Source organism: Tauraco erythrolophus, chromosome 28 (genome assembly GCF_009769465.1).
Source record: "Tauraco erythrolophus isolate bTauEry1 chromosome 28, bTauEry1.pri, whole genome shotgun sequence".
NCBI classification, from domain to species: Eukaryota; Metazoa; Chordata; class Aves; order Musophagiformes; family Musophagidae; genus Tauraco; species Tauraco erythrolophus.
Genome location: NC_141492.1, coordinates 1,472,020 through 1,495,120, shown reverse-complemented (window position 1 = coordinate 1,495,120; position 23,101 = coordinate 1,472,020). Strand labels below are relative to the sequence as shown.

The 23,101-nt window shown below is 61.6% G+C and overlaps 1 protein-coding gene across 2 annotated transcripts; it reads left to right on the top strand.

Annotated features, from left to right (window-relative positions):
• Positions 1-373: 373 nt before the first annotated feature.
• Positions 374-17,561, top strand: CSNK1G2 (casein kinase 1 gamma 2). 2 transcript variants are annotated; one of them, XM_086627926.1, is made up of 12 exons: positions 374-868; positions 8,637-8,677; positions 9,237-9,306; positions 9,722-9,870; positions 10,361-10,595; positions 10,809-10,894; positions 12,081-12,165; positions 12,256-12,404; positions 12,877-12,960; positions 14,678-14,782; positions 16,525-16,631; positions 17,440-17,561. In XM_086627926.1, exons 1-12 carry the CDS (start codon positions 733-735, stop codon positions 17,492-17,494), a joined length of 1,302 nt encoding a protein of 433 aa, XP_086484052.1. In that variant the 5' UTR covers positions 374-732; the 3' UTR covers positions 17,495-17,561. The 2 variants fall into 2 exon arrangements, with proteins under 2 accessions (XP_086484052.1, XP_086484053.1); XM_086627927.1 differs by lacking the exon at positions 14,678-14,782.
• The last annotated feature ends 5,540 nt before the right edge of the window (positions 17,562-23,101 follow it).

Sequence of the window (23,101 nt, the reverse complement as noted above, 5' to 3'; positions counted from 1 at the left end):
GGCTGGTGCCTCCGAAGGGCTCCCTGCTGCCAGCAGCCCATCCCTGCGTGAATGTTGTTCTTCTCCCGTGACTGCTGACTCCGACCTGGAGATGCTCATCAAGCATTTTGTCTCCCTGTCGTGGCCAGGCTTTTAGTTATTTATTTATGCCAGCATCTTGGACACAGGGCACCCTGCAGTGGTCCTGATGCCCCAGCCTCTCCCGCCCGGCAGTCGCGGAACCCTTCATCGTAGTGGGAGTTACCTGTAACGCAGGGAAGGTGTTGGAGGGGATCTGCGGAGCTGGGGGGCAGGAGCCTGGAGCCCACAACCCCCTGTTGTCCTCTGCCTCCCCGGTTCCTTGTGCTAATTTTCTCCCTCTCCTTTCCGCAGCTGGGAGACCGAGGAGCCACGCTGGGAGGACCCTCTCTGCAGGATGTTCTCTCCACCAAAGAGCTCCCTGTAACAGGCAATGATGACAATCCCCGCGGGACCTTGGAAAGCACTAACATTTCAGTAGCCCAGCACCCGTGGGTGGCTGCTAATCCCTCCTTCTCCACACCCCGCCCTCCCTCCGCTCGCCGGGATGGTGTATTAACCAAGAAGAGCCCTGCTTCTTTTCTCCTCACCCCTCAACTTTCGGCAGCTCTGGGATTTGTATGGCAGCAGCGTAACCGTGGAGAGGCCGGGGTATCACAAACTTATGGATTTGATAAGAGAGGAGGGAAAGGGGAGCTGGAGGAAGGTAAAAGGATGTCCAAGACAGGTGGAGGAAGGAGCAGTCATGGAAGCCGGAGTGCTGGAACCAACTCGGGAGTCTTAATGGTGGGTCCCAACTTCCGCGTCGGCAAGAAGATTGGATGCGGCAATTTCGGGGAGCTCCGTCTAGGTGAGAAGGGCCTTCTTCTGTCCTCGCTGTCGCTGCCGGTGCCGGGATCGCTGCCTTCTGCAGCTGGAGGAGCTGGCGCGCGCCCGTGGCCGCCAGCACCAAGGGTGTTGAAGCATCGCACGCTGCAGGCCGCCTTGGCTTCCTTGGCGGAGTTTCCTTTTCCTCAGCCCCTTGGCGCCGTGCTTGATCCCTCGAAGCCCATCACAACTCGGAAGTCTGGTAGCAGAGGTGTTACCCATCTCCTCCCCATGCCTGTCACTGCTCGAGTGTGTCAGGGGGACCGTTACAGTTGGAAGTGGTGGTGCCCCATGCAGGCCTAGTTGTCCCCCACCAGTCCCGGAGCCTCCGTGAGTAATGTTTCACGAGGTGCCACTGTGTGCTCCCCAGATCTCGTCCCACTGGTGTACAGGGAGCTGACCTCCCGCTGCGCCATGTGCCTCGGGAGAGCGGGTGGAGAGCGGGGCCCTGTGGGGTGTTTGCTCTGCTGGAGTAAACATCTGGGGAAGAGAAGTCAGTATTTTATCCCAGGTAAATTCTCCAGTCGTTGAAACTGGTTGGTTCAGAGACTCTCCTAAAATTGAACACAGAGGAGAGAGAAAGGGCTGAATAAAAACCAAGCACCTTCCATGGTCACTTTCCATTTTGAACCACGTTTGTCAGGAGATGATTCAAGCAAGCTCTTATTCAGAGGGTGGGTAGGTTGCTCCTCTCCTCAGGACTTGACATGCCCCAGGAGGCTCTCAGCAAGCTGTTAACTCTTTGGTTGGCATCAGGCAGCTGGGAGAGGCCTGGCAGTGCCAGGCACCGCTGTGCCAGCAGCACAGTCTGGATGTCTCCTGGCATGCGCGTTGGACGTGTTGATGGAGCCTCTGCCAGGAGAAGTGTTGGCCTTGGCTGCGAGTGCTTTGGGAAAGGGTTTATACCCCAGGAAGAGGGAAGAGCCGGTCGGTCCCCGGAGCAGGGTGGGAGCCTGTGACAGCCGTAGGCCTTGTTGCTCCGTGATATTTTAAGCAAAGTTAAATATTTAGCTCACTTTTCAAACCAAACCGAGCTCAACCCACAGTGAACGCGGCCATCTCAGCGGGCCGTGTGCGTGCCAAAGGAGCAGGAGGTGGGAGGCTGGCGGGAGGTGCCGCCGGCAGCCCCGGCTCAGGCACCCACACGGAGGGTGGGGTGAGCTTACCCACCTCCCTGTGCCGCCCCTGTCTGTGGGGAGTTAATGTTAGCTCTGCCCGGCGTGACAGACTGGCTGGTGCCAGGCTAAACCATCCTGTTCCCGAACTCCCCGATGGCATCGCGGCTTCCTTGCAGAGCTTGGGAAAATGCTGTTTGAAATCCAACCGAGTGGTTCCCGCGCTCGGCAGCGCAGGGTCTGCCTCTCCCCGCGTTGTGAAGAGCTCTGATCCCTCCTCCAGACCCAGATACTGTGGGAGGAGAGTTTTGGAGATTTTTTTTGAGATTTTTTTTACTTCTTCCCAGTGAGGGGAACAGAACACTGGAACAGGCTGCCCAGAGAGGTTGTGGAGTCTCCTTCTCTGGAGATGTTCCAAACCCGCCTGGACACGTTCTTGTGTGATCTGATCTAGGTGGTCCTGCTCCAGCAGGGGGATTGGACTCGATGATCCTTTGAGATCCCTCCCAATCCCTGACATGCTGGGATTCTGGGATTTTGCTGCACCAGCTGCTCCTTCCACCACCCGGATGGATCTGGACACCCCTTGGGGATGCTGCACCTCCAGCTGCTGCTGCCTCCCAGCAGGCCTGGCTGGAGGGAGTGGCTGGAGGGCTCAGGGCTGTGCAGGGTCTACCTGTGTCCTTCCATGTCCTTTTCCCTTCTTGCCAACAAATGTCCCACGGTGGGTACGTGTTTCTGGGTGAACTGTCTTCCAAAATCCTGCTCTGGGCAGGAGGCTGAAACAACCGGGGCCGTGGCTGTTGCTTTGTCTGGCGTGCTCAGCCATGAGGGTTGGTGTGACCTCCTGCCTTGGCCTCCCCCTCGCTTTTTGGGGGCAGCACCAAGGTGGACACGAGTCTTGTGCGGATCTGAGGAGCGTCTGTGGAACTGGCAGGCCGGGTTGCTCAGAGCTGAACTGCTACAGGGACGTGGGAGCAGCTGGGCTCAGTTTGCTCATGGCCAAAGGGACGAGCAGAGCTCTGGCTCCAGGGCTCTGCAGCGGTCGATTCTCGCTGCGAGAGTTTGCCCTTGCCACCAGCAAGAGAAGCTTCTAGTCCTTTCCCGTGGTTTTGCTGCCCTGGCACACCCTGTAGTGCCTGTCTGTAACGTGGTAACAGCCTGAGCACAGGATCTCAGTGGAAGCCACAGCTATGTGGCTTTCCTCCTAAAATCGCATCCCTCTTCCTTAGGTGTGCCTCTGGGTTGGTCAGGGCTCAGGAATGCTTCCAGGACATCACGGAAAGTAGGGATTCCTCCCAGCTGCAGATGAATGGCAAGGGACCAGAGGGATCCCGCTGTGAAGTGGTGGCATGAGCAGGGGTGCACCCAGCACTTACTGGAAGCTCGGTTTTCTTCTGGGAATGGAGTGTTCAGTCCTCAAGGCAGGCTGGTTGCAGATGCCAAAGTGTAGCGCGGTGTTTAAAAGCTCCCAAATCTTTTTAATAAAAAAAACCAGGAGATCTTGCAAAAACATGCTTGGATGTGACTCCTCCAGCTCCCAGCGCTGGAGGATGGAGGAAAATGAAGTTGTCTTCCTGAAACGGAGAACGTTTTGCCCAGTTTCACCCTGGTGCTGTGAGGCAGGTGCCTATCTGTCCTTGTGGGTGCCTCAGCTCAGCTGCCCCAGATGGGGACAAGCGTCCTCCCACCTACCGAGGTGTCCAAAATCAGAAGTGGTTTGTTTAAAAATAATAGTAAAAAATTTGGCATAAGGCATTTGGTGGAAGCCAGGAGGGGAATGACTTGAGCAGGAGTTCCTGGCTGCGGGAGCCATGCTTAGATACTGCCCCTCCCTGTTCACGCTGGCCTTGGCATCCTGGGCAATACACAGACGTAGTGCCAGTCCCCGTCCCAGTGGGACGGCGCTGCTGGCTGGTTCCTCGCTGCGTGAGCAGAACTGGAGAGCTGGAGTGGGAGGTGGAGGGGGTTAGAGGGGCAGGTTTAGGTCGTTCAGGTGGTGGGTCCTGTTACCTCCTGGTCACCCTGTCCTGGTGCTTCACCCTGGGCTGGGCAGGGCACTGTGCCCCAGCCAGCACAACCAAAGTGCGTGTTCCTGCCCCTGACAGCCTGCAGCCATGGGCAAGTGCCAGCCCAGCTCCTCCTGGGGCTTTCTGTGCCAGGGCTGCATGCTGCCCTCTGGAACAAGGTGGGAGGAAGCTGGTGGCGGCAAGGGTGGCCGGAGCGTGGCTGGTGGCTCGTGTACCCTGGCACCAGGCTGTGGCTGAGTGGCGGGAGCTTGCAGCCCGCTGCCTCTGCCAGCTCCCTGTGCCCCTGGGAGCGAGGCCAGCACGTACGGCTTGCGGCGAGCGTTTGTCGAAGCACATCCCTCTTAGCAACATCTCCGTGGTTCTTTGGGGTGGGCTGGGATGGGGGAGAGCAGGAAAACTCAAGGCATTAACCAGAAAGGTCAAAAATGAGCCCAAAACACCTGGTTGGCATGCAAGCCCCCTTCCCTGAGCCCTGCCTGGTGCTGAGCTGTCCTGGGGCTGCGCTTGGGAGCCAGGAGCTGTTGTTTGTCCTGCCCAGCTGCCTTGATACGGACAAACAGCCTGGGCAGGGGCTGGGCCTGGGGCTGCCTGAGACGTTTCCCTGCCGGGAGGGACTGGCAGAGGTGGTGGCACAGGGAAGGGGGGCTGCCCTGGGACAGCCTCAGCCAGGACTGGGGTGTGGGAGGGACGGGGACGTAGCAGAGGCTGCACTAAACTGCTGCAGATGTGCTTTCTGCAGCTTTCCTGTGCTCGCCCCCGGCCCGCTGCACTCATTTCTAATGGCGGGATGGAAACGCAGCGGCTGTTGTCCTTCGGAGCGAAAAGCTGGAAATTAACTTCTGTTTGCAGAGTAAAACCAGCATTTCGGAGGGAGGGGAACGGGGAGGTGTGTCCTGGTGCGGTGGACGAGCCAGCAGCAGGTCACTACTACAGCTGGGCTGGGGCCAGGCCCCAGCTCAGTGGTCACGTGCGAGTGCTGGGGACATTCCCAGGCTCTCCGGAGCTGTGGCTGTCGCCCCTGGCCTGCCGCCTCTGGCATCCTCATGGGGGTTTCCTTCTTGGGGGCCACCTTCAGAAAACTGGGCTGGAACCAGCAGCCTGCACGTGACACCCTTCTGTGCTCAGCTCTGCGGGGACCTCCGTACACGCGTGTGTGTGGCGGCCAGAGCCACAGACCCGCCGCGTGCCGGAGGCGGCTCGTGGGTGTCTCCGGAGGAGGCCGTGGCAGAGAAGAGCCCACGCGCTGCCCGCTCACCTCGCCGCTAATAGCTCACGCTTGTTTTTCCCCTTGGTCTTTCAGAGCCTCCTCTAGAGGAAGGTCAAACTCTAAAATAACTTTTTTTTTTTTTTGATGGCATTAAAACCCAGCGCTCCAAGGAACTGTCACTGCTTGGACTGATGCAGCTCGTGTCGCCGGGGCTGCGGCGCTTGCAGTGCTGGGCCGGTGCCAGGCTGCCTTGGCACACACCTGCCTTCTCCCGCGCTCCTCGACTGCATCACCCGACGACCAGAGAAGCCACATTGCTGGTCCCGGTGCCGAGGTGTGACTCGGGGCCGTAGCACGCAGAGGCTCCCAGCACCGTCAGCGCGGTGCCGTGCCCTGCGCTGTGCCATGAACGAGGGGCAGTGCCGGGCGGAGGGGCTGGCACAGGGGAAGCTGCTTAGATGAGGACCTGGTTGGGAGCCTGGCGCAGTGCCCAGCTCCTCCTTGGGCCACCAAGATGTGCAGGAGCAGGTGCTACTTCTGCCAAATCCGCCTTCGGGAGGGGGGTGGTTTGGGTGGCAGCGCCGGGGTTAAGAGAAAGCCATGTCTGGCTTTTAAATGTGCCCAGGTCTGACAGCCTCTTCCGACGGGTGGCATGCTGTGTCTTGCAGGTGCTGGCACTGAGCAGGGCAAAGGCCTCTCTGCAAACGCAAATATTTGCTTTCTGCTGCCCATCTTGCCACTTTTCTCTGTTTTTTTCCTTTCAAAATCACCTTTTCTCCTCTGAATCCTGCAGCGCTCCCTGCTTGAGTCGTCGCCCGGGGCGCTCCGTGGACTCCGACACGTTTTAGGTGTCGTTGGTGAGCGCTGGGCAGAGCAGGCGGCGCGGGGGCGGCCACGGGAACCACCTGGAGTTCCCCGGCATGATCCTTCCCATGAAGGACCCTACAGCACCCCCTCCTTACTCCTTCGCTTTTTCTTTCCCGTTCTTTTTTTTTTTTTCCTCGTGACAGGCCAGTTCTGCTCTTTGCACCTTTTTTTTATCGGGGAGGGGGAAGAGGATGGTGGTGATCAGCCAGCAGCGATGGTCCGTGTTCTCTCTGCTCCCCCATCTTTCCATCGGCTTCAAGCTCTCCGAGTGTTACAGGAAGGGACAAACCGGGGGGGACTGGTTTCTGGGCTGGGAGAGGGCTGCCAGCTCCCAGAGCATTTTTGTGGGTGGCTTTCTGTGCCAGCGAGCCGTGGGGGGGGCCAGCGTGGTAGGGACAGGACAGATGCCACGTAACAGGGACGGGATGGACCTCTCGGAGAGCAGCCATGCTGGGAATGATCCTGCCTCCTTCCCTTCTCCCTCCCTGCTGTGCTGCGCCAGCTTTGCAGTGCCCCTCTGGCAGGTATGCTCCATATTATTTTTTTCCTGCTCTTCAGCCTAACCTCAAGGAAAATCCAGCTGTGAGTTCGCTAGTTCCCTGAAGGCAGCAGTGATTTTTTTGGTGGAACTGTCGGGCCCTGAGGCCAGAGCCCACCTTCGTTTGGCAGGGAGCACGTGGGGACGCCGTGCCGTTGTCGCAGGCAGGGCCGTGCCTGCCTGCCCGGGCTCTGCCTGCCCCAGCATCCCAGCTGACACGTGGGGCTGTTTTGCTCTCCCTTGGGATTGTTTGCCAAACACAGCCGCCCGCTGCCCACACGCTCCTCCTGGCCAGCTTGCTGCCGTCTCTCCCCGTTGAGTTGTTGGGAGGTGACCGCTCGCGGCAGGGGTGAGGGTGCTGCCTTGGGCTCCATCGAGATTGCGGTTCTTCCCTGCCCCAGTGAAATTCCCAATGGACTGAGGGTTTCCTTGACCTCTCTGGAGCCATGTGTGGGTCTGGGGTGTGTCCCACCTCCTCCCCAGGAAATGTCAGTCCATGATGGGCCAAAAAACCCTGGGCCTGGCATGCGCTTGTGTTAGCCAGATGTTTCTCCCTCCCAAATCACCTACTTCCTAATCGCTGGGGAAGGATTTAGTTTTGCAGAGGCAGGAGACAAAGTGGCTTGGCAGAGGTCCCCTGGGATGGGAGAGGGTCAGCGAGGCAGCAGGATTGAGCCCTCCTTGGCTGCAGAGCTCGTCCTTGGGAGGAGCCGCTCCATTAATATCTCCCATTCATCCCTCTTCCCGTAATCCTGCCGCCGACTCTGGCGCTCAGCAGCTGGCTCTGATGTCACCCAGCGAGGATTTATTGCTGCTTCAGGTGGAGAGCAGCCGTTGGAGCAGATGAAATCTTATGCCAGGAGGAGCTTGTTCCCTGAGCAAATTGCTTGGAGAAAATCTGAGGAGACAGATGCAGCTCCATCAGATACACACATGCCAGGCGGTGGGATCGCGTGTCTGCTGGCTCCGCGTGCAGAGCAGGGAACCTGCTGCGGTTAACTCCCATCTCCCCGGTGTCCTGGCGGGCTCTGGCACACGGGCACTCAGATATTTCTGCACATCTTTGCTTTTATGGACCTGGGGCAGAGGTTGTACTGATGCTTCCCAGGTGTAACACCTTCTTCATGCCCTCCTGGGTCTCTGGGGTGGGCAGGGTGATGGGCAGACACCATCAGCTCAACCTTTCCGTAGCTATGGGTGTGAAAACTCCCATGAAGGTGCCAGGCTCTCCAGGAAGTAACTTACAGGGTTTTGGGGTGGCACGGCTGCCCTTTTGGCTCTCCTGGGCACTTGGAGGCAGTCACCTGGCCCTTCCTGCAGCACATCCATGCCACGGCTCCGCTCCTGTCTTCCCCTGCACCCTGGGGTGGGTGGGAGCATCCCGAAGGATGAGGTAGAGCCACACGCGTGCGCGCGCACACACGTACATATGTGTGTGCTGTCCCCAGGAGTGACCCCAGCCTTGGGGAAGGGATCTCCACGTACCTGCTGTCTCCAAACCACTGCCAGCTGCAATGCCTCAGGCTGCCCCAGTGCTCTTGTCGATCCTTCCTTCCTGCCACCCTCTGCATGGTCCTGCCACCCAAAAAGCTGCGTCCCCCAACTCCGGACAGCCCCTTTCCGTGCAGGGCTGTGGCTGGGAGAAACAGCAAGTCCCAGCCTTGTTCCTCCTTTGGCCGGTCACATCCCTGCAGGCCTGGACTGGGACGCTGCCCCATCCCAGCAGACTTGGCTCCGGCCCCCCCAGCAGCCTCCCTGTCCCAGAGAAATCCACGTTCCCCATCTGGGGGTAATTAAGAGGCATGTTGCAACTCCCACAGTGGGTTCCTGCTCCCGCTCATGCCTCGAGGCCTGTTGATGTGTTGTGGGAGCTGCCAAACCTGTTCCGGCCATTCGGCCGCCCAGGCACCCGCCGGGACTGCGGCCGGTGTGGTGTGGTGTTGCTGCAAAGGCTCACGTGCTCTCAGCTGCCCTTTTTGTGTCTCTCCTTGCAGGAAAGAACCTCTACACGAACGAATACGTAGCTATCAAATTGGTGAGTCCCTCCGTGGTCAGGGCTGATGTTCGGGCTACCTGGGAAGGAGGTGGGTCACCCGCCCCGGGTTGTTGGAGCGGGTGGAGCGGGGCGGGTTGCAATGGGCGATGGAGAGGTGGGTGCGCAGGGAGCTGCGCTCGCAGCCAGGAATTGAGGGCAGGCAGAGAAATGCACGTCACTGCAGGTGGGGTGATCCAGGCCCGGGGAGAGAAGAGCTGGGTCTTTGCTTCTCCAGGGCCTCCCTGGGCCTGTGCTGCACTCAGCTGGTGGCAGCAGCAGAGAAACCTCCGGGAGAGGATGGTCCCCGCTGATACCTGCTCCCATTAACATCCACTCCAGCACCCAGATCTCTCTAGAGGGGGTGGATCTGGCTCCCATATGGGCTGGTTTTCTCTCATCATCCCCTGAGGCTTCATCTCCATTTTATACTGTTTTTTCTCGACCCCAAGTGCTCTCAGTCCAGCTGCTGCCAGCACACAAAGGAGGTGTCTGACACCCAGACTTCCCTGACATTCTGCTCCCCACCACAGCTTTAACCGTTCTCCTTCTCTCCTGCAAGGAACCCATAAAATCCCGGGCCCCCCAGCTGCACCTGGAGTATCGGTTCTACAAACAGCTCGGCAATGCAGGTACGGGGCTGGGCTGGCTGCCGCGGGAAGTCGGATACGGCCGGGAAAGGGAGGCTTCCTGGAAATGTGACTCTGCAACTCCGCTCCCCAGCCTGAGCCACTCCTGCCCATCTGCTCGGCTGGTAGAGGCCGATTTTACACAGAGCCACGTGGAATCTTTCATCCCTTTTTATTTAGTTCTTTCCCCCCCCACCTCCCCCGCAGCAGTCAGGGATGCAGATGGAGCTGCCTCCTTCACGCTCCTGCCAAGAGCAGAGCCGGGCTGTCTGCGGCACAGAGGGAGGGCAGTGCAGGGACATCCCCCCATCTGCAGCTTCCCCATCCCGGCGCCGGCACTGGCATGGCCATGACAGCATGGCCGTGTGCTGCTCAGCCCTGCCACCACCCCTGCCAGCCCCCGCTCCGTCTCTTGCAGAAGGAATTCCTCAGGTTTACTACTTTGGCCCATGCGGGAAGTACAACGCCATGGTGTTGGAGCTGCTAGGACCCAGCCTAGAAGATCTCTTCGATTTGTGTGATCGGACCTTCACGCTCAAGACCGTCCTGATGATTGCGATCCAGCTGGTGAGCACAGCACCTCCGCCTCGCTGGTGGCTCTGCGCGGCTCACCCCGGCCTGCCTGGCCGCACGCCGCCCCGGGGGAGCAGGGTGATGCGTGGGCACAGCAGGCAGAGTGTGCCAGAAGCCCGTGGGGAAGAGGGGGAAAGGGAGGAGTGAGTCAGTGCCCAGCAGACCTCAGGAGCCACTGCCTGCTGGCACATCCCAGACCGCCTCCCTCCACACCTCACCCTTTCCCTGGTGCAGGAGGGCTCTGGCTCACCCTTGTGTAGCCCTTCTGAGCACAAACACGCATCTCCGACTGCGTGTCTGAGATGCAGCTGGACTGAAGTTGTCTCCCACAGCTGGAGGACCTGTTGTGCCCGTCCGTTTGGCCAGGGTGATGTATGAGCTGAGGGGAGCAGGGCTGCTGAGTCAGGCCCAGGGCAGGAGGATGCAGGGAGGCTGCAGTCCGGTGTGCCTCTGCCGTGGTGTTGACATCTCCTTCTGCCCCCAGATCACACGGATGGAGTACGTCCACACCAAAAGCCTGATCTACAGAGACGTCAAGCCAGAGAACTTCCTGGTGGGGCGGCCGGGCAGCAAGCGGCAGCACACCATCCACATCATCGATTTTGGCCTGGCCAAAGAGTATATTGACCCCGAGACCAAAAAACACATCCCCTACCGAGAGCACAAGAGCCTGACAGGGACAGCGCGCTACATGAGCATCAACACCCACCTCGGGAAAGGTGTGTGTGCAGGGGGGGCCAGCCCTGCCTTTCAGCGAAAGGGAGAGCGAAGGGGACTGCAGGGTGCCAGCTGCCCCCTGCCAGAGGTGGGGCTGGGGATAAACTCCTCCTCCTGCTCTTCAGCCCGGGATGTTGGGTGCTGCAGGGTCTGGCCGGGACGGGGACGGTGGCTGTAGGGGAAATGTGCCCATGTCTCCTTTTTTCTCCGTGCAGAACAAAGCCGCAGGGACGACCTGGAAGCATTAGGGCACATGTTTATGTACTTCCTCCGCGGGAGCCTCCCTTGGCAAGGCCTCAAGGTAACTGACTGCCAGCTCCTGCTGTCCCTGGGCACGGCTGTCGTGTGAGTCTGGCTCTGCCCTGATGTAGGTGGCATCATTCACTTGGGCCACAACAACCCCCAGTGTTCCAGGCTTGGGGAAGTGTGGCTGGAAAGCTGCACAGCAGAGAAGGACCTGGGGGTGCTGGTCGACAGCCGATTGAACATGAGCCAGCAGTGTGCCCAAGCAGCCAAGAAAGCCAACGGAATCCTGGCATGTATCAGGAACAGTGTGGCCAGCAGGAGCAGGGAAGTGATTGTCCCCCTGTACTCAGCACTGGTGAGGCCACACCTTGGGTACTGTGTCCAGTTTTGGGTCCCTCACTTCAAGAAGGACGCTGAGGTGCTGGAGCAGGTTCAGAGAAGAGCAACAAAACTATTGAAGGCTTTAGAGAACTTGTCCTATGAGGAGCAGCTGAGGGAGCTGGGACTGGTCAGTCTGGAGAAGAGGAGGCTCAGGGGGCACCTTCTCGCTCTCTACAATTACCTGAAAGGAAGCTGTAGGGAGATGGGGGTCGGTCTCTTCTCCCACGTTATGAGTGACAGGACGAGAGGGAATGGCCTCAAGTTACGCCAGGGGAAATTTAGGTTGGATATCAGGAAAAATTTCTTTCCAGAGAGGGTTGTGAAGTATTGGAACAGGCTGCCCAGGGAGGTGGTGGAGTCCCCATCCCTGGAGGTGTTTAAAAGCCATGTGGATTTGGTGTTGAGCAACATGGTTTAGGGACCCTGACAGTGCAGGGTGAACGGATGGACTCAATGATCTTGAGGGTCTCTTCCAACCAGACGATTCTATGATCATGTGTGGGGGGGAGCTCTGGCCCCGGGGTGTTCGAGGGTTGACACCCCGCCGGATGCAGGGGCTGTTGCTCTGAGCTCTGTGCCAGGCCCTTGCTGGGCTGAGCAGCTGTAGGTGTCCCACTCCTTGTGTCCCCCTCCTGTGTGGGTGTCCCAGCTGCTCTCACAGTGGCTGTCCTGGAACCACACTCCCTGATGTTCGTCCTCCAGACATGCCCTGGGTGAGGGGATTCCCTGGGAACGCGCTCTTGCTCTTACCTGGAAAAGGCAGACCAAGAAGCCATTTGTGGTCTGACGGTGCCCAGTGCCTTCCCCGCTCCCGGGGTCGTGCCTGGCCCTCACGCTGACCTGCTCTCTGTCTCTGCCAGGCTGACACGCTAAAGGAGAGGTACCAGAAAATCGGTGACACCAAAAGAGCCACGCCAGTGGAGGTGCTCTGTGAGAACTTCCCAGGTAAGGCACCCTGCACAGCCTGTCCCTGACCCCGGAGCCTGCTCCTGGCATCTCTTCCCCTGCCCCAACTGAGTCCCTCTGTGCCCGCAGAGGAGATGGCCACGTACTTGCGCTACGTGCGGCGGCTGGACTTCTTCGAGAAGCCCGATTACGACTACCTGCGGAAGCTCTTCACAGACTTGTTCGAGAGGAATGGTTACGTGTTCGACTACGAATACGACTGGGCAGGGAAGCCACTGGTGAGTGGCACGGGAGCGGGCAGAGGGTGCTGGGCCCCAGGGCACCCGGTGGGCGGTGGGCAGCGTGGCGGGGAGTCAGCGTGGTCTGCGGCAGCAGCCACGGAGGCTGTAGGCTGGCAGCTGTCCCTGCCACGCACATCCGTGCCCAAGAGATCGGCTCCACCAGTCCTCACCAAACACCAGTAGCTCCAAGCTGGGGCTGCCGATGAGTTAAAGCCCTGACACAGAAATTTGAGGCTCCCGGAGCTACGAGGAGCCCAGCAGTCGAGTTGGCACCGCGCTTTCTGCCGTGGGCACCCTCCAGGGCTTGCTGCAGCCACGCACCAGGCCTGGCGCTGCTGGGGTGGGGGTAGGAGCTGGGATCAGGCCCCCGCTCTGGGGTGCTTTGTGTGTTTGGGCAGGGGTTGGGTCAGCGGGCGCGGGCAGCAGGAGGGCTGCTCTGCCACAGCTGATGTTGTCCTTGTGTCCCCAGCCCACCCCCATCGGCACGATGCACAGCGAGGTGCAGGTGCAGCCCCCGAACAGAGACAAAGCACAGCCACACACCAAACACCAGGTAAGCGGGGGGGCGGCCCTGGCCGGGCTGCGGGGCCGCGGTCCTGCGTGGCTCCGGCTCCTGCTCCGCAGACGGATGGAGCTCAGCGGGGCCTGGATGGAGGCAGGGACTGGGGCATCCTTTCTTCCCCAGTGCCGTCTGTGGGAGGGCTTCCTCCCTGCAGGTCTGGGTGTGTGGCTACTGGGGGGACCAGGGCAGTGTCTCCGGTGCCAGGTGGCCTGGCAGAAGCGGGAGGAAGCATCCGTGGGAGGCTGTAGCATGGTGGGGAAGCACCAGGCCTGGGCTTCAGCTGGCAAGCTGCAGGGTTTAGTGCTGGCCGGTGGGCATGGGCCTGGCACAGGCTGAGCCACCTCGCGCTACGGACGATGTCCCCAGTGCCACGTCCCCACGGGGTGACTTGCTGCTCTGTTCACGGTGCCGCTTTCCTCAGTGAGACGGGGGCATGAGACAAGGGAAGAGGCTGCCTGGGGTGATTCGTGGGGCAGCTTGGCAGCACGTGGCCCCGTGCTGGAGAGAGGGGCTGGCGTCCGGGGAACCAGCAGGGCACGGGGGACCGAGCTGGGAGCAGCCTGGGGCAGGGAGACGAGCAGAGCTGCCTGGGTCGCTGTGGGAAAGGGCCGGGCTGCCCAGCCCTGCTCTGGAGCCGTGGCCTGCCCTACTGTGGTGCAGGAAACATGGATTTGGGACAACTGCCGTCAAGAGCAAACCTCACACGTTTCCCCAGCAGTTCTGTAGAGACCCTTGTCCTCTTGTCTTGAACCTCCACAGGGAGCAGAGCACCGGCAAACGGGCTGGAGCCCAGGGTGCAGCACCCTGTCCTCCCTCACCCACGTATCGCCCCAGCGGTGCCCCTCACTGCTCCTGGCGAGCGTGGCAAGCCTGGGACAGCCGTCGCTCCAGCTGCTGGCTGGGCAGGGCTTCCTTAGGGAAAGGGTGACGTCTTCAAAGCACCTCTGACTTGTTCCTGGGAACGTGCTCCCAGTAAGGTCCGTTCTCTGCCTCCAGCATCTGAGAAATGTTCGACATCCCTTCTCAGGAGCAGTGGGAAAAGCAAAGCACAAACCTCCCGTAGCGTGGGAGCAGTTTCCAATCCGGGGATGCAGGGCGCCCCGGAGCCGTGGGGCTGTGCCATGCTCAGCCAGGGCTTGGCAGTGGAGTGCTCCCCCGCTGTGGGACAGCCGAGGAGCGCGGTGCCCTCGAGGAGCTTCCGCCCGGTTGCCCCGCAAAGATCCGCGTCGGCCTCGGAACATTGCGCTCGCAGGAGAGCAGGCGGTGCCGTCCCCGCGGCCCAGCGGCATCTCCTGGCACAGCGAGTGGCACTGCTTATCCCGCCGCACTCCGGAACGCGGGCACTGGCCGCGCGGCCCCCTGGAGAGGACGAGCCCAGTGCAAGGGAAGAGCCCAGCTCCGTGGCTGGGGGTTGCGCGTGCACGTGGCAGGGGGGATGCAGACCCGCGGCGTCACCGCAGGGACGGTACTGGGGAGCTGCCGGGACGGTACTGGGGAGCTGCTGGGACGGTGCTGCGCGAGTGCCCACCGCAATCACAAACTCGAGCTGCTCGGTCATGGTTTTGCTTTTGCATGTCTTATTTTCTCGACTCCCTTTGCCACTCTTCTCCCTGCCCCTTCCGTCCGCCTCTCCCTTCTCTTCCCCATTCTTCCTCCTTTCTTTTCTTTTGTTTCTTTTCATTCTGTTCCTCCTGCCTGTCGCGAGCAGCCGCCCGAGGGGACGGAGTTGTGGGATCCTCCGGCCGGTGGGCAGCCTGCCGAGGAGCCTTTGGGAGCTCACCTGGCAACCGGCAGGCTCGGGGGGTCCGTCCAGGTACATGCAACCACGCGCCGAGGGCAGGGGCGGGCACGGGAGGGAGCAGAGCCGACCTGTGCCGTGCGGCCTGCCCGCACAGCCGGGCACAGGCCGACACGTGTCTGCCAGCCATGCCAGGGGATCAGCCCCGCTCCCCCGCCCCAGCAGGGCCACGCATGCCCAGGGTCTTGCCTGGCCTGCAGCACGTGGACCTGGGGGCTGTGCTGCCCCGTCCCCGTGGTGCGTGATGCTCGTGGCTCGCAGACGAGGCTGGCACTGCTTCCCAGATGCTGCCGGGCTCCCTTGGGACTTGGGGGCAGTTAGAGGCGGACGAAGCGCTGGCTCTGTGCCACGCAGCGGCATGAGCAGCCAGGTGGGCATCGGGCTCTGCCCCCAGTGCTGCTCGTCCCAGCAGTGCCGGACAACATGGCCTGATCCCACGCGGGGTCATCCCTCTTCCTCCTTGACTGGAGCAACGCCTTCCAGCCCTGCTTCTTCCTCCCTTTCCCTGGGCAGTCCTTGGCCTCGTCTCCCGCCTCGCTCCTGCACTCGCGCCGTCCGCCACGTGCTCGCCGCCCTCGCGACCTGCCGCCCTCCGCTGCCCAGTCCCCCTCGGGCCGACGGGGTGCAGCCCGCTCGGATGATGGGGCATCCATGGTGGGTTGCCCCCGGCTGGGCCTGCGCTCTTTCCTCCGCCTCTGCTTCCATCCCTGCCGCCGCTGCTCGCTCCTGCTGCTCCGCGGTGAATCTCCGCTGGCGCCCAGTCCCAGGCTCCCGCCTGGCTCCCGCTGCTGCCGTCGCAGGGCCAGGGCAGACGGCGGGACCAGCTCGTGCTCTGCCCCGCTCCTCCCGTACCACGTGCCCTCCCTGCCACGGCGCTGCTCCCTGCTCTTGCTCGGCAGAACCTCGCCCTGCTCCTCCGCCCGCGCCCGGCACTGCGGGGGGGTGTTGGCGACGCACAGGGGTCTCCTCCGGGCTTGTTTTGGGGGGGCTGCAGCTTGCCGTAGCCCTGCCGGCTGGGCACTGTGGCTGTCAGATGGCAGCTCCTCCACGGGTCTGGGTACAGTTGAGCCACCTCGCCGCGGATGAGCAGCTCGATGCTCCTTTGCCCTGCGCATCCCCAGGGAGCTCCGGGCTTTGCCCGGAGGCCATGGGCGCAGGAGGGTGGTTTCAGGCAAGTCCCAGATGCCTCTGCCAACCCCATCCTTGCTCTGGAGACTTGGATCTCCTCCCGGCGCTGGCACCGCATACGGCCCCGCTGCCCTGGCGAATGGGCAGGAGCTCAGGGTACCTCGAGGCCGGCAGGAACCTGCAGGGTGGGCGCTGGGCTGAGTCCTGCAGGGCCCAGCGGTGTTGGGGCTTGGGGCTGGGGAGCAAGAGCTGTGTCCAGCTGCTTGGCCATGGCAAGGTCTCCTTGGACCTAGCAGCTTCGCGGCGCTGCGTCTCCCAGGCACGCTGGAGCTGGCTGCCAGCAAGCCCCTCACCCGGCAGGGTACGTGGGGGTTCCCAGGAGCTGGGATCCTCCCAGAGACGCCTCTGTGTGATGGGGCTGCGGGGGAGCGCTCAGCACCGAGGCCGAGCACCGCTGTCTGGGCGAGGGGCACCGTCTTGCTGCCCCGCGTGGGGCCCTCAGTGCTCCTGGCTCGTGCAGGGCCGGGGGGGCCGTGCCACCTCCTGGGGCTGCCGTGGGGCGGGGAAGGGGGCCAAGGACCGCTCCGTGTCCCACGGGCTGCCCCATCCTGACGCTCGCCTCTCCCCAGGTGATGAGCTCCACCAACGGAGAGCTGAACACGGACGACCCGACGGCAGGACATTCGAACGCCCCCATCACAGCCCCCACCGAGGTGGAGGTGACAGACGATACAAAGTAAGGGCCCCGCTGCCTCCCCCTCCCCTGGGGAGGGACAGCCCAGCTCCAGCGCGAGTAACTACGGCTCTTCCCTGGGACCCCACGGGGGGTGGCCCTGCAGGGCTGCTGCCACCCTCAGCCCCTTCCCACCCCACCCCAGGCCCACAGGTCCTCCCCAAAGCCAGCGCAGAGGGACATGCACGGAGAGGGGCTTTGGACACGGGTGTGTAGTGACAGGACACGGGGCAATGGCTTTAAACTGAAAGAGGGGAGATTTCGATGGGATCTAAGGAAGAAATTCTTCCCTCAGAAGAGTGCTGAGGCACTGGAGCAGGTTGCCCAGAGAAGTTGTGGGTGCCCCATCCCTGGCAGTGTTCAAGGCCAGGTTGGATGAGGCTTTGAGCAACCTGGTGTAGTGCGAAGTGTCCCTGCCCATGGTGGGGGGGGTTGGAAGTGGATGATCTCTGAGGTCCCTTCCATCCCAAACCATTCCATGGTTCTATGATTCTGTCTGGGGCCGTTCCCTCTCTGGGAGCCCCCGCCTGGCCCCGGCTCTGGCAACTGGCATCCGCCCTGGCTGGCATCGCGTGCTGTGGCTGGTGTCACTTGCTGTGGCAGCTGCCAGGTGCCGTGGCCATTGCACTGCCACTGGTCCAGCCCCTGCCATGTGCTGGAGGCACTTCCCGGAGCAGCTCTGCCCACAGGGGGCTCACCAAGATGCCGAGGGGTTTCGGTTCCCCCCTGCCACTGTCTCTGCCCTCACCACGGGGCTGCTGAGCCCGTCCGTGTCGTGCCCGGGCGCTGACGGGGTGCCCTCCGTCCCCAGGTGCTGCTGTTTCTTCAAGAGAAGGAAGAGGAAAACCACCAAGCGTCGCAAGTGAGCTGCCGGGGCCGGGTGGAGCGGCGTGTGCGATGGCTCCTCTCCCTCCGGCCGTGGCTGGATCTTGCCCTGCGGAGCCGGCGGCCCCTCGGTTCGGCGGGGGCCGGGGGGGTGCCGGGCCGGCCGGCCTCCCCCAGCGCCCCACGCGCAGGCGGGGAGCGGGGCCTCCCCAAACTGCTTGTCCTTTTCCTCCGCCACTCGCCCGGCGCGTGGCCGTTTACTCGAACCAAGCTGAAGTTCCTGCGTCCGTCAAAAAGAAAAAGAAAAGAAAAAAAAAAAAGAAACCAACCGAAACAAATCCACAGCGTCACTTGCTTTTGAGTCTCGAACAGGTCTGAAATGGGGATCAACTCACAGACTCCGAACGTCGCCGGCAGAAGGAGCAGAAGACAATTTCGAGAGCAGTGGGCTAAGGAGGAATTTTTTTTTTTTTTCTGTTGCTTCTTTGTCTCTTAAGTTAATTTAAAGTGAGTCTCGGTGCAGAGTGCTGAGTCGTCAGTCTTTGGCCGCCATCTTCAGTGTTCCTGAATTCTGCTCTTCCTCTGGCCCCCCTCACCCCTCGCCCCCCGTCGGGTCCCCCTCCCTTCGTTCACGCCGTTGGTGACGCAGCGCGGCCGCCGGTGCGGTGAGCGGTGCCGGGGTGTGCGCGGGGGCGGGGGCGTGGGAAATGCGTTTACAGCTCATTTTACGATGCACTTTTGGTAGCAATACAGCGGTGATGGGTCGTGCCAGGAGCAGGTCGGTGACCCCCGGGGGCTGGGGGACACGGGGACGGGCACGGCCGGGCACCGGACTGCCCCGCTGCTGCCAGGGCCGCCTGGCCGAGCCCAAAGGGACCCATGAAGGGCGGTGGCAGCGCACGGAGGAAAAGCAAAGTCACCTCATCTCCGGCACCGGGATGTGGTGGGGCTGGATGTGGTTCCACGGCAGCTTTAGGTATTTGCAGCCGCCGCGGGAGCCACGGGCTTTTTTTTTTTTTTGCCTCTTGTTTGCCAAGTGGCTGAGCCCTCCGAGGGTCCCAGGGCAGGCGGCATCGCGGGCGGCGAAGGGCGTCAGGGTGGCCCGGTGCTGCCAGCGTGGCATCCTCCCTCCACGCTGCGGCCGGGCCTGATCCTGGGGCAGGGGGAAACTGGATGTTTTTGCAACTTACACGCAAACACACGGACACGCACACAGAGACGGGCGCACACGCACGCACGCTCCTGTTTCCCACCCCCCCCCCGGGCACTGCAGCTTTCCCACATGACTGAACCGTGCGCTGTTGTGTGTATTGATCATGCCACATCTGGGGAGGGGGCACACACTTCTCTTTACCAAAACCCTGTTGTTCTGCCCCACGAGAGGGGCTGAGGCTGTGCTGAGGCTTTTGGGGAGGGGGGGACCGGGACCATCTGTGGCTGCTTTGAAACATTTGTCCAAACTGACCATCTCGGGGGGAGGCTGGAGGCCCTGGAATACAGAAGGGGCTGTGCTGGCCTGAGGGGGGGGGCAAGGGGAGGCAGAGCTGTCACCCTGCCTGGGCACCCATGGGCCGTGGCTGCACGTGGGGGCCCTGGGGCGGGCACTGTGCCATGGCCACTCTTTTCCTAAATTCAGGATTGCCCCCAGCTTTTGGCTTCCCCTGGGCTGCAGCGGGGCAGGAGGGGCGGCAACAGCCAGGGCAGCCCCAGCTGCTGCTGTGTGCCCAGCCGCGGTGGGGGGGGTGATGGGCAACGTTTGGCCTCGTTTCCCCAACGAGGCAAAAACAAACAAAAAAAATGAAAAAAAATCGCCTTAAATTTTCACTGGAAGCGGAGCCTTCTCGGAGTGTCGGCTCAGAACCACCCAAGCGGAGGCCGAAGAGGAGCCGCGGCGGGACGGGCCGTGGCCACTGGCCGGTGCCCGGCTCTGGCCGTGCACCCTCTGCCACCGGCAGCTGCGAGCGGGGCCATGGGGGCAGCCGAGGGCGGCAGTGCAGCCCCCCGGCGCGCAGCCCCCCGGCACGCGCCGTCCTTCCAGCGAGGAGGCCGATGCTGAGCGTGTACGTGAGGGCGTTGGTTCCATTGCGAGTTTCGTTCCTGCTTTAAAACCAAGTGTACAGAAACGGCGTTTCAATTTCTCTGATGCTTCCTGGAAGCCATAGAATTTAGGGGCTTTTTTTTTTTTTTTAATAAAAACAATTAAAAAACAAAATAAAAAAAAAATCTTTAAAACCCTACGCTTTTGTCTGTGCTTGACTGCATGGCCCTGAGGGTGGGACGCTGCCCGGACACCCCCTTTTCAGCTGAGGCTCGACCAGCGCTGAGCTCCCCGTCCCGGGGTGGGTGCTAAAATCCGGCCCCCACGTTTCTTTTCATGCGGAGCAGCAGGAGGAAGGGCTGGGGGAGGTCAGGGGAGCAGCCAGTGGCTCCGGGCATCTCCCTGCCCAGCCCGGTTGGATTTTCCATGTAAAAAGCTGATGAACTGGGAAGGCTGCGGGGCAGGAGGGCAATTCCCAGTGCTCTGACACAGGGACCACTGGCCTGATTGGGGCGGGGGGGGGAGGCTGGGCATGAGGAGCAGCGAGGACAGGACAGGCATCGCGCTCCAGCCGGGTGAGCTCCAGCCACAGCCACCCGCTGTCTCCTGGAGCAAGGAGGAGTATGAGGCGGGTGAAGCTGAGGTCCCTGCTGCTCCTGGCACTCTGGTGCCCCTGGAAAAATGCTCCGGCATGGGCCGAAGGCTGGAAGCTCCCCCTGCCCAGCCCAGGGCAGCAGACAGCTCTGGCAGCCCCGCTGTTCCCTCCAGGGGCAGAGCCCCGGCTTGGCACCGGGGTGCGGAGCAACGTGCCCTGGAGCTGCCGGAAGGTGCTTCGTGCGGCTGCGGCTGCTGCTTTCGGGGTGCGGGTGCAGCTCCCGGCACCGGGCAGACAGAGCCCGGCCCTGGCCCCTGCTCTGCCCCCGCCACCCGCCGGCACCGGCTGTCGGTCCTGCCCGCGCCCAGGGCAGGGGAACGGCCCTTCCCGCCTCGCTCGCAGCAAGGGCGCTGCTGTGCCGGACCCGGTCAGAGCAGCTTTTAGCGCATCCAAGTGTCAGGAACCTTCACTCGGAGTTAAGGAAACTCAGAAACGACAGGCGGAATCTACCCCCCCCCACAGGGCCGGGATCACGCCCGCTCCGCGCCCTCCTGCTCGCCTCCTCCAGGGAAACAGGTTCCACCATAACCTTGTTCCCCAGAGGGTTTGGGCTTTCCAAGCAGCGACCTGCCTTCCTCTCGGGATGCCCGCGGAGCCCGGCTCATGCCACACAACGCCCAGGGGGAGGCCGAGGAACTCGTCCCCTTGGCAGGGGCACGAGAGCCCAGGAGCAGCGGGGCACAGCTGCCCCCTCCGCCCTCCCTATGGCAGCTCTTCAAATCAGGAAGAAACTGCAGTAAAGACGACCGGAATGTCTTTATTGATTTCCTATTTACAAATCACAAAGCTGGCCAAAAGCGGAGTGTGAAACACGGAACGAGAGCATCGGATACATTCATCAATACAGCGCTGGCGGCGAGACGGTCCCAGCTCTGCCCGGAAGGTGCCATGGTACAACGGAGCATCTCACACTTTTGGAAACAGGCATGTCCAACAACGAATTACATTCATCGATCTACAAAAGCCAGAATTGCCGCAAACTGCATAAAAGTCGTGAGAACAGAAGTCGCTCGGGTGTAGCTCAATCCCCAACGGGACCTACCTGGTGGGTCGATGGCAGGAAGGGTGGATTTGGGAAGAGAATCTGCGTAACAAAAGAACAAAGTAAAACCAGGTGCTTCCAGGGAAGAGGCAGCGAGGAGGTGTCCACTTCGAGGAGGTGCCCACCTGGGCTGAGCGCGGCCTGCCGACACGTCCCGCTCTTTCCGTAGCCAAGTGCGCAGCTTTGCTCCTTGCAAATTCCAATGGTTTCCACTATTGCCACCTCCGTACAAGAAACGTCCCGCGGTGCCGCACACGCGTGGGCCCCGCCACGGCGCTCGGGGGCTCGTAGTGAAGCTCCCGCAGCGGGAGCGGGCGCAGCTGTGTGCACCCCGACGCGCGGCAAGGAGCGCGCCGGGTCTGTTAATCCGTCTCACAACACCGTCTGCATTGCACAGAGTCAGGTTCAATAACTAAGTCATGGACCCATCTTTTTTTTTTTTCCTATTTTTGGGGTTTTTTTAGTACTGGCCATATTAAAAACATCCTACCTTGAAGCAGGCTGACAATATACACATCTTACACCGTCTTCCGAGAGAACGTAACACACTATGGACATCTCTAACAGCTACTGGTCAGGAGGTGCGGGGTGTTCCCGACAGCATTACTACTGCTGCGTGGCTGATGAGGAGACACCCGTCCAGCCACAGCCCGAGGACGGAGCCGGACCGGAGGGAGCAGAGGAGAGATGCCATCTCCCCAGTGAGCGAGCAGGCACCGAGCCACCTGCACCAGCGCAGGGCGACCAGGGTTCGACTTCTAGCAGCTAAACATGGTGGCAACTGCTGCCCTGCGGGTTGACGGCGGTTTGGAGCGCTGGAGCAGAGGGGGAGGTTTGCAACAGGGAACCTCAGCTTTGAGGCAGCACCAGCCCCGCCAGCAAGTCCCACGCAGATGTGGGAAGGCTCCGGCCACGCTGCCGAGAAGTCCTTTAATTTTGGCTTCCTCTGCAGAGGAGGGGGGGCATTAGTGTCATAGTCTTTGCCACCAGGCAGCGATCGTGCAGCTGGCCAGGCAGCCCCAAGTAGAAGCCACCCACCTCCTCCCTGGCAGGACAGCACCTTCCCTGCTCAGCTGGAGTTGTACCTGCTTCCCGGGAAAAGCAACCGGCCCTGAACAGGTAAGAAGGGAGCGTCTTCAAGATTGCCGGGCTCAACAGCCCAGAGACAGGTGATATTTGCAAATGCCGCCTCTTCCTCCTGCGCCCGGCCGAACAGGCAGACCGTGCAAACACACACAGGCCAACAGAAAAATCTTGAAACGTTTTCCTGAACTGCTTCATAAATCCTCCTCCATCTGCTGCGTTATTAGGTAACAGCACATCCAGCCTCTTCCCATTCTGCATCAGGGCAGCGGACTCGGCAGCGGCGCGGGGCGGCTTCGCGATGCACAGAAACCAGGAGAAAATGCACCGAAACGCGCGTGGGAACAGCAGCAGCACCCGGAACGCGGCCCGGCCAGGCGAGCGCCCTGCTGGCTGCGCCCGACAAACCCCGGCGCTGCCTGCGGAGCGTTTCGGTGGCACCGAACAATCTGTGCCGGTGCCCTGCTGCCGAAGGGCGCGCGGGGGATGGAGATCACCCGTCCTCCCAAAGGCGCGACGGGGTTCGAGAGGAGCAGCGCCGCGCGCGGCGGAGGGGAGAGCCGGGCTGCCCGGAGCCGCTGCCCCGGCCCGACTCCGCAGGGGAGCTCGCGTCGCTGTGGCCAACTGCCCACGGCAAAGGATTGTCAGGAATTAGTGAGAACAGCAGGAAAACGCCGCAGTCTCTCCAGAGGAGCTCGAGTTTTGAGGTCTCCCTCAGGACCGCGGAGTGCTGGAACAGCGAAGCCTCAGGGAAAACTTTCCACTTTCCGGAACTTTTTGAAGGCGGCTGCGCGTGCCGCGGCTGGCGGGAGGGAAGGTGCCAGGCACGG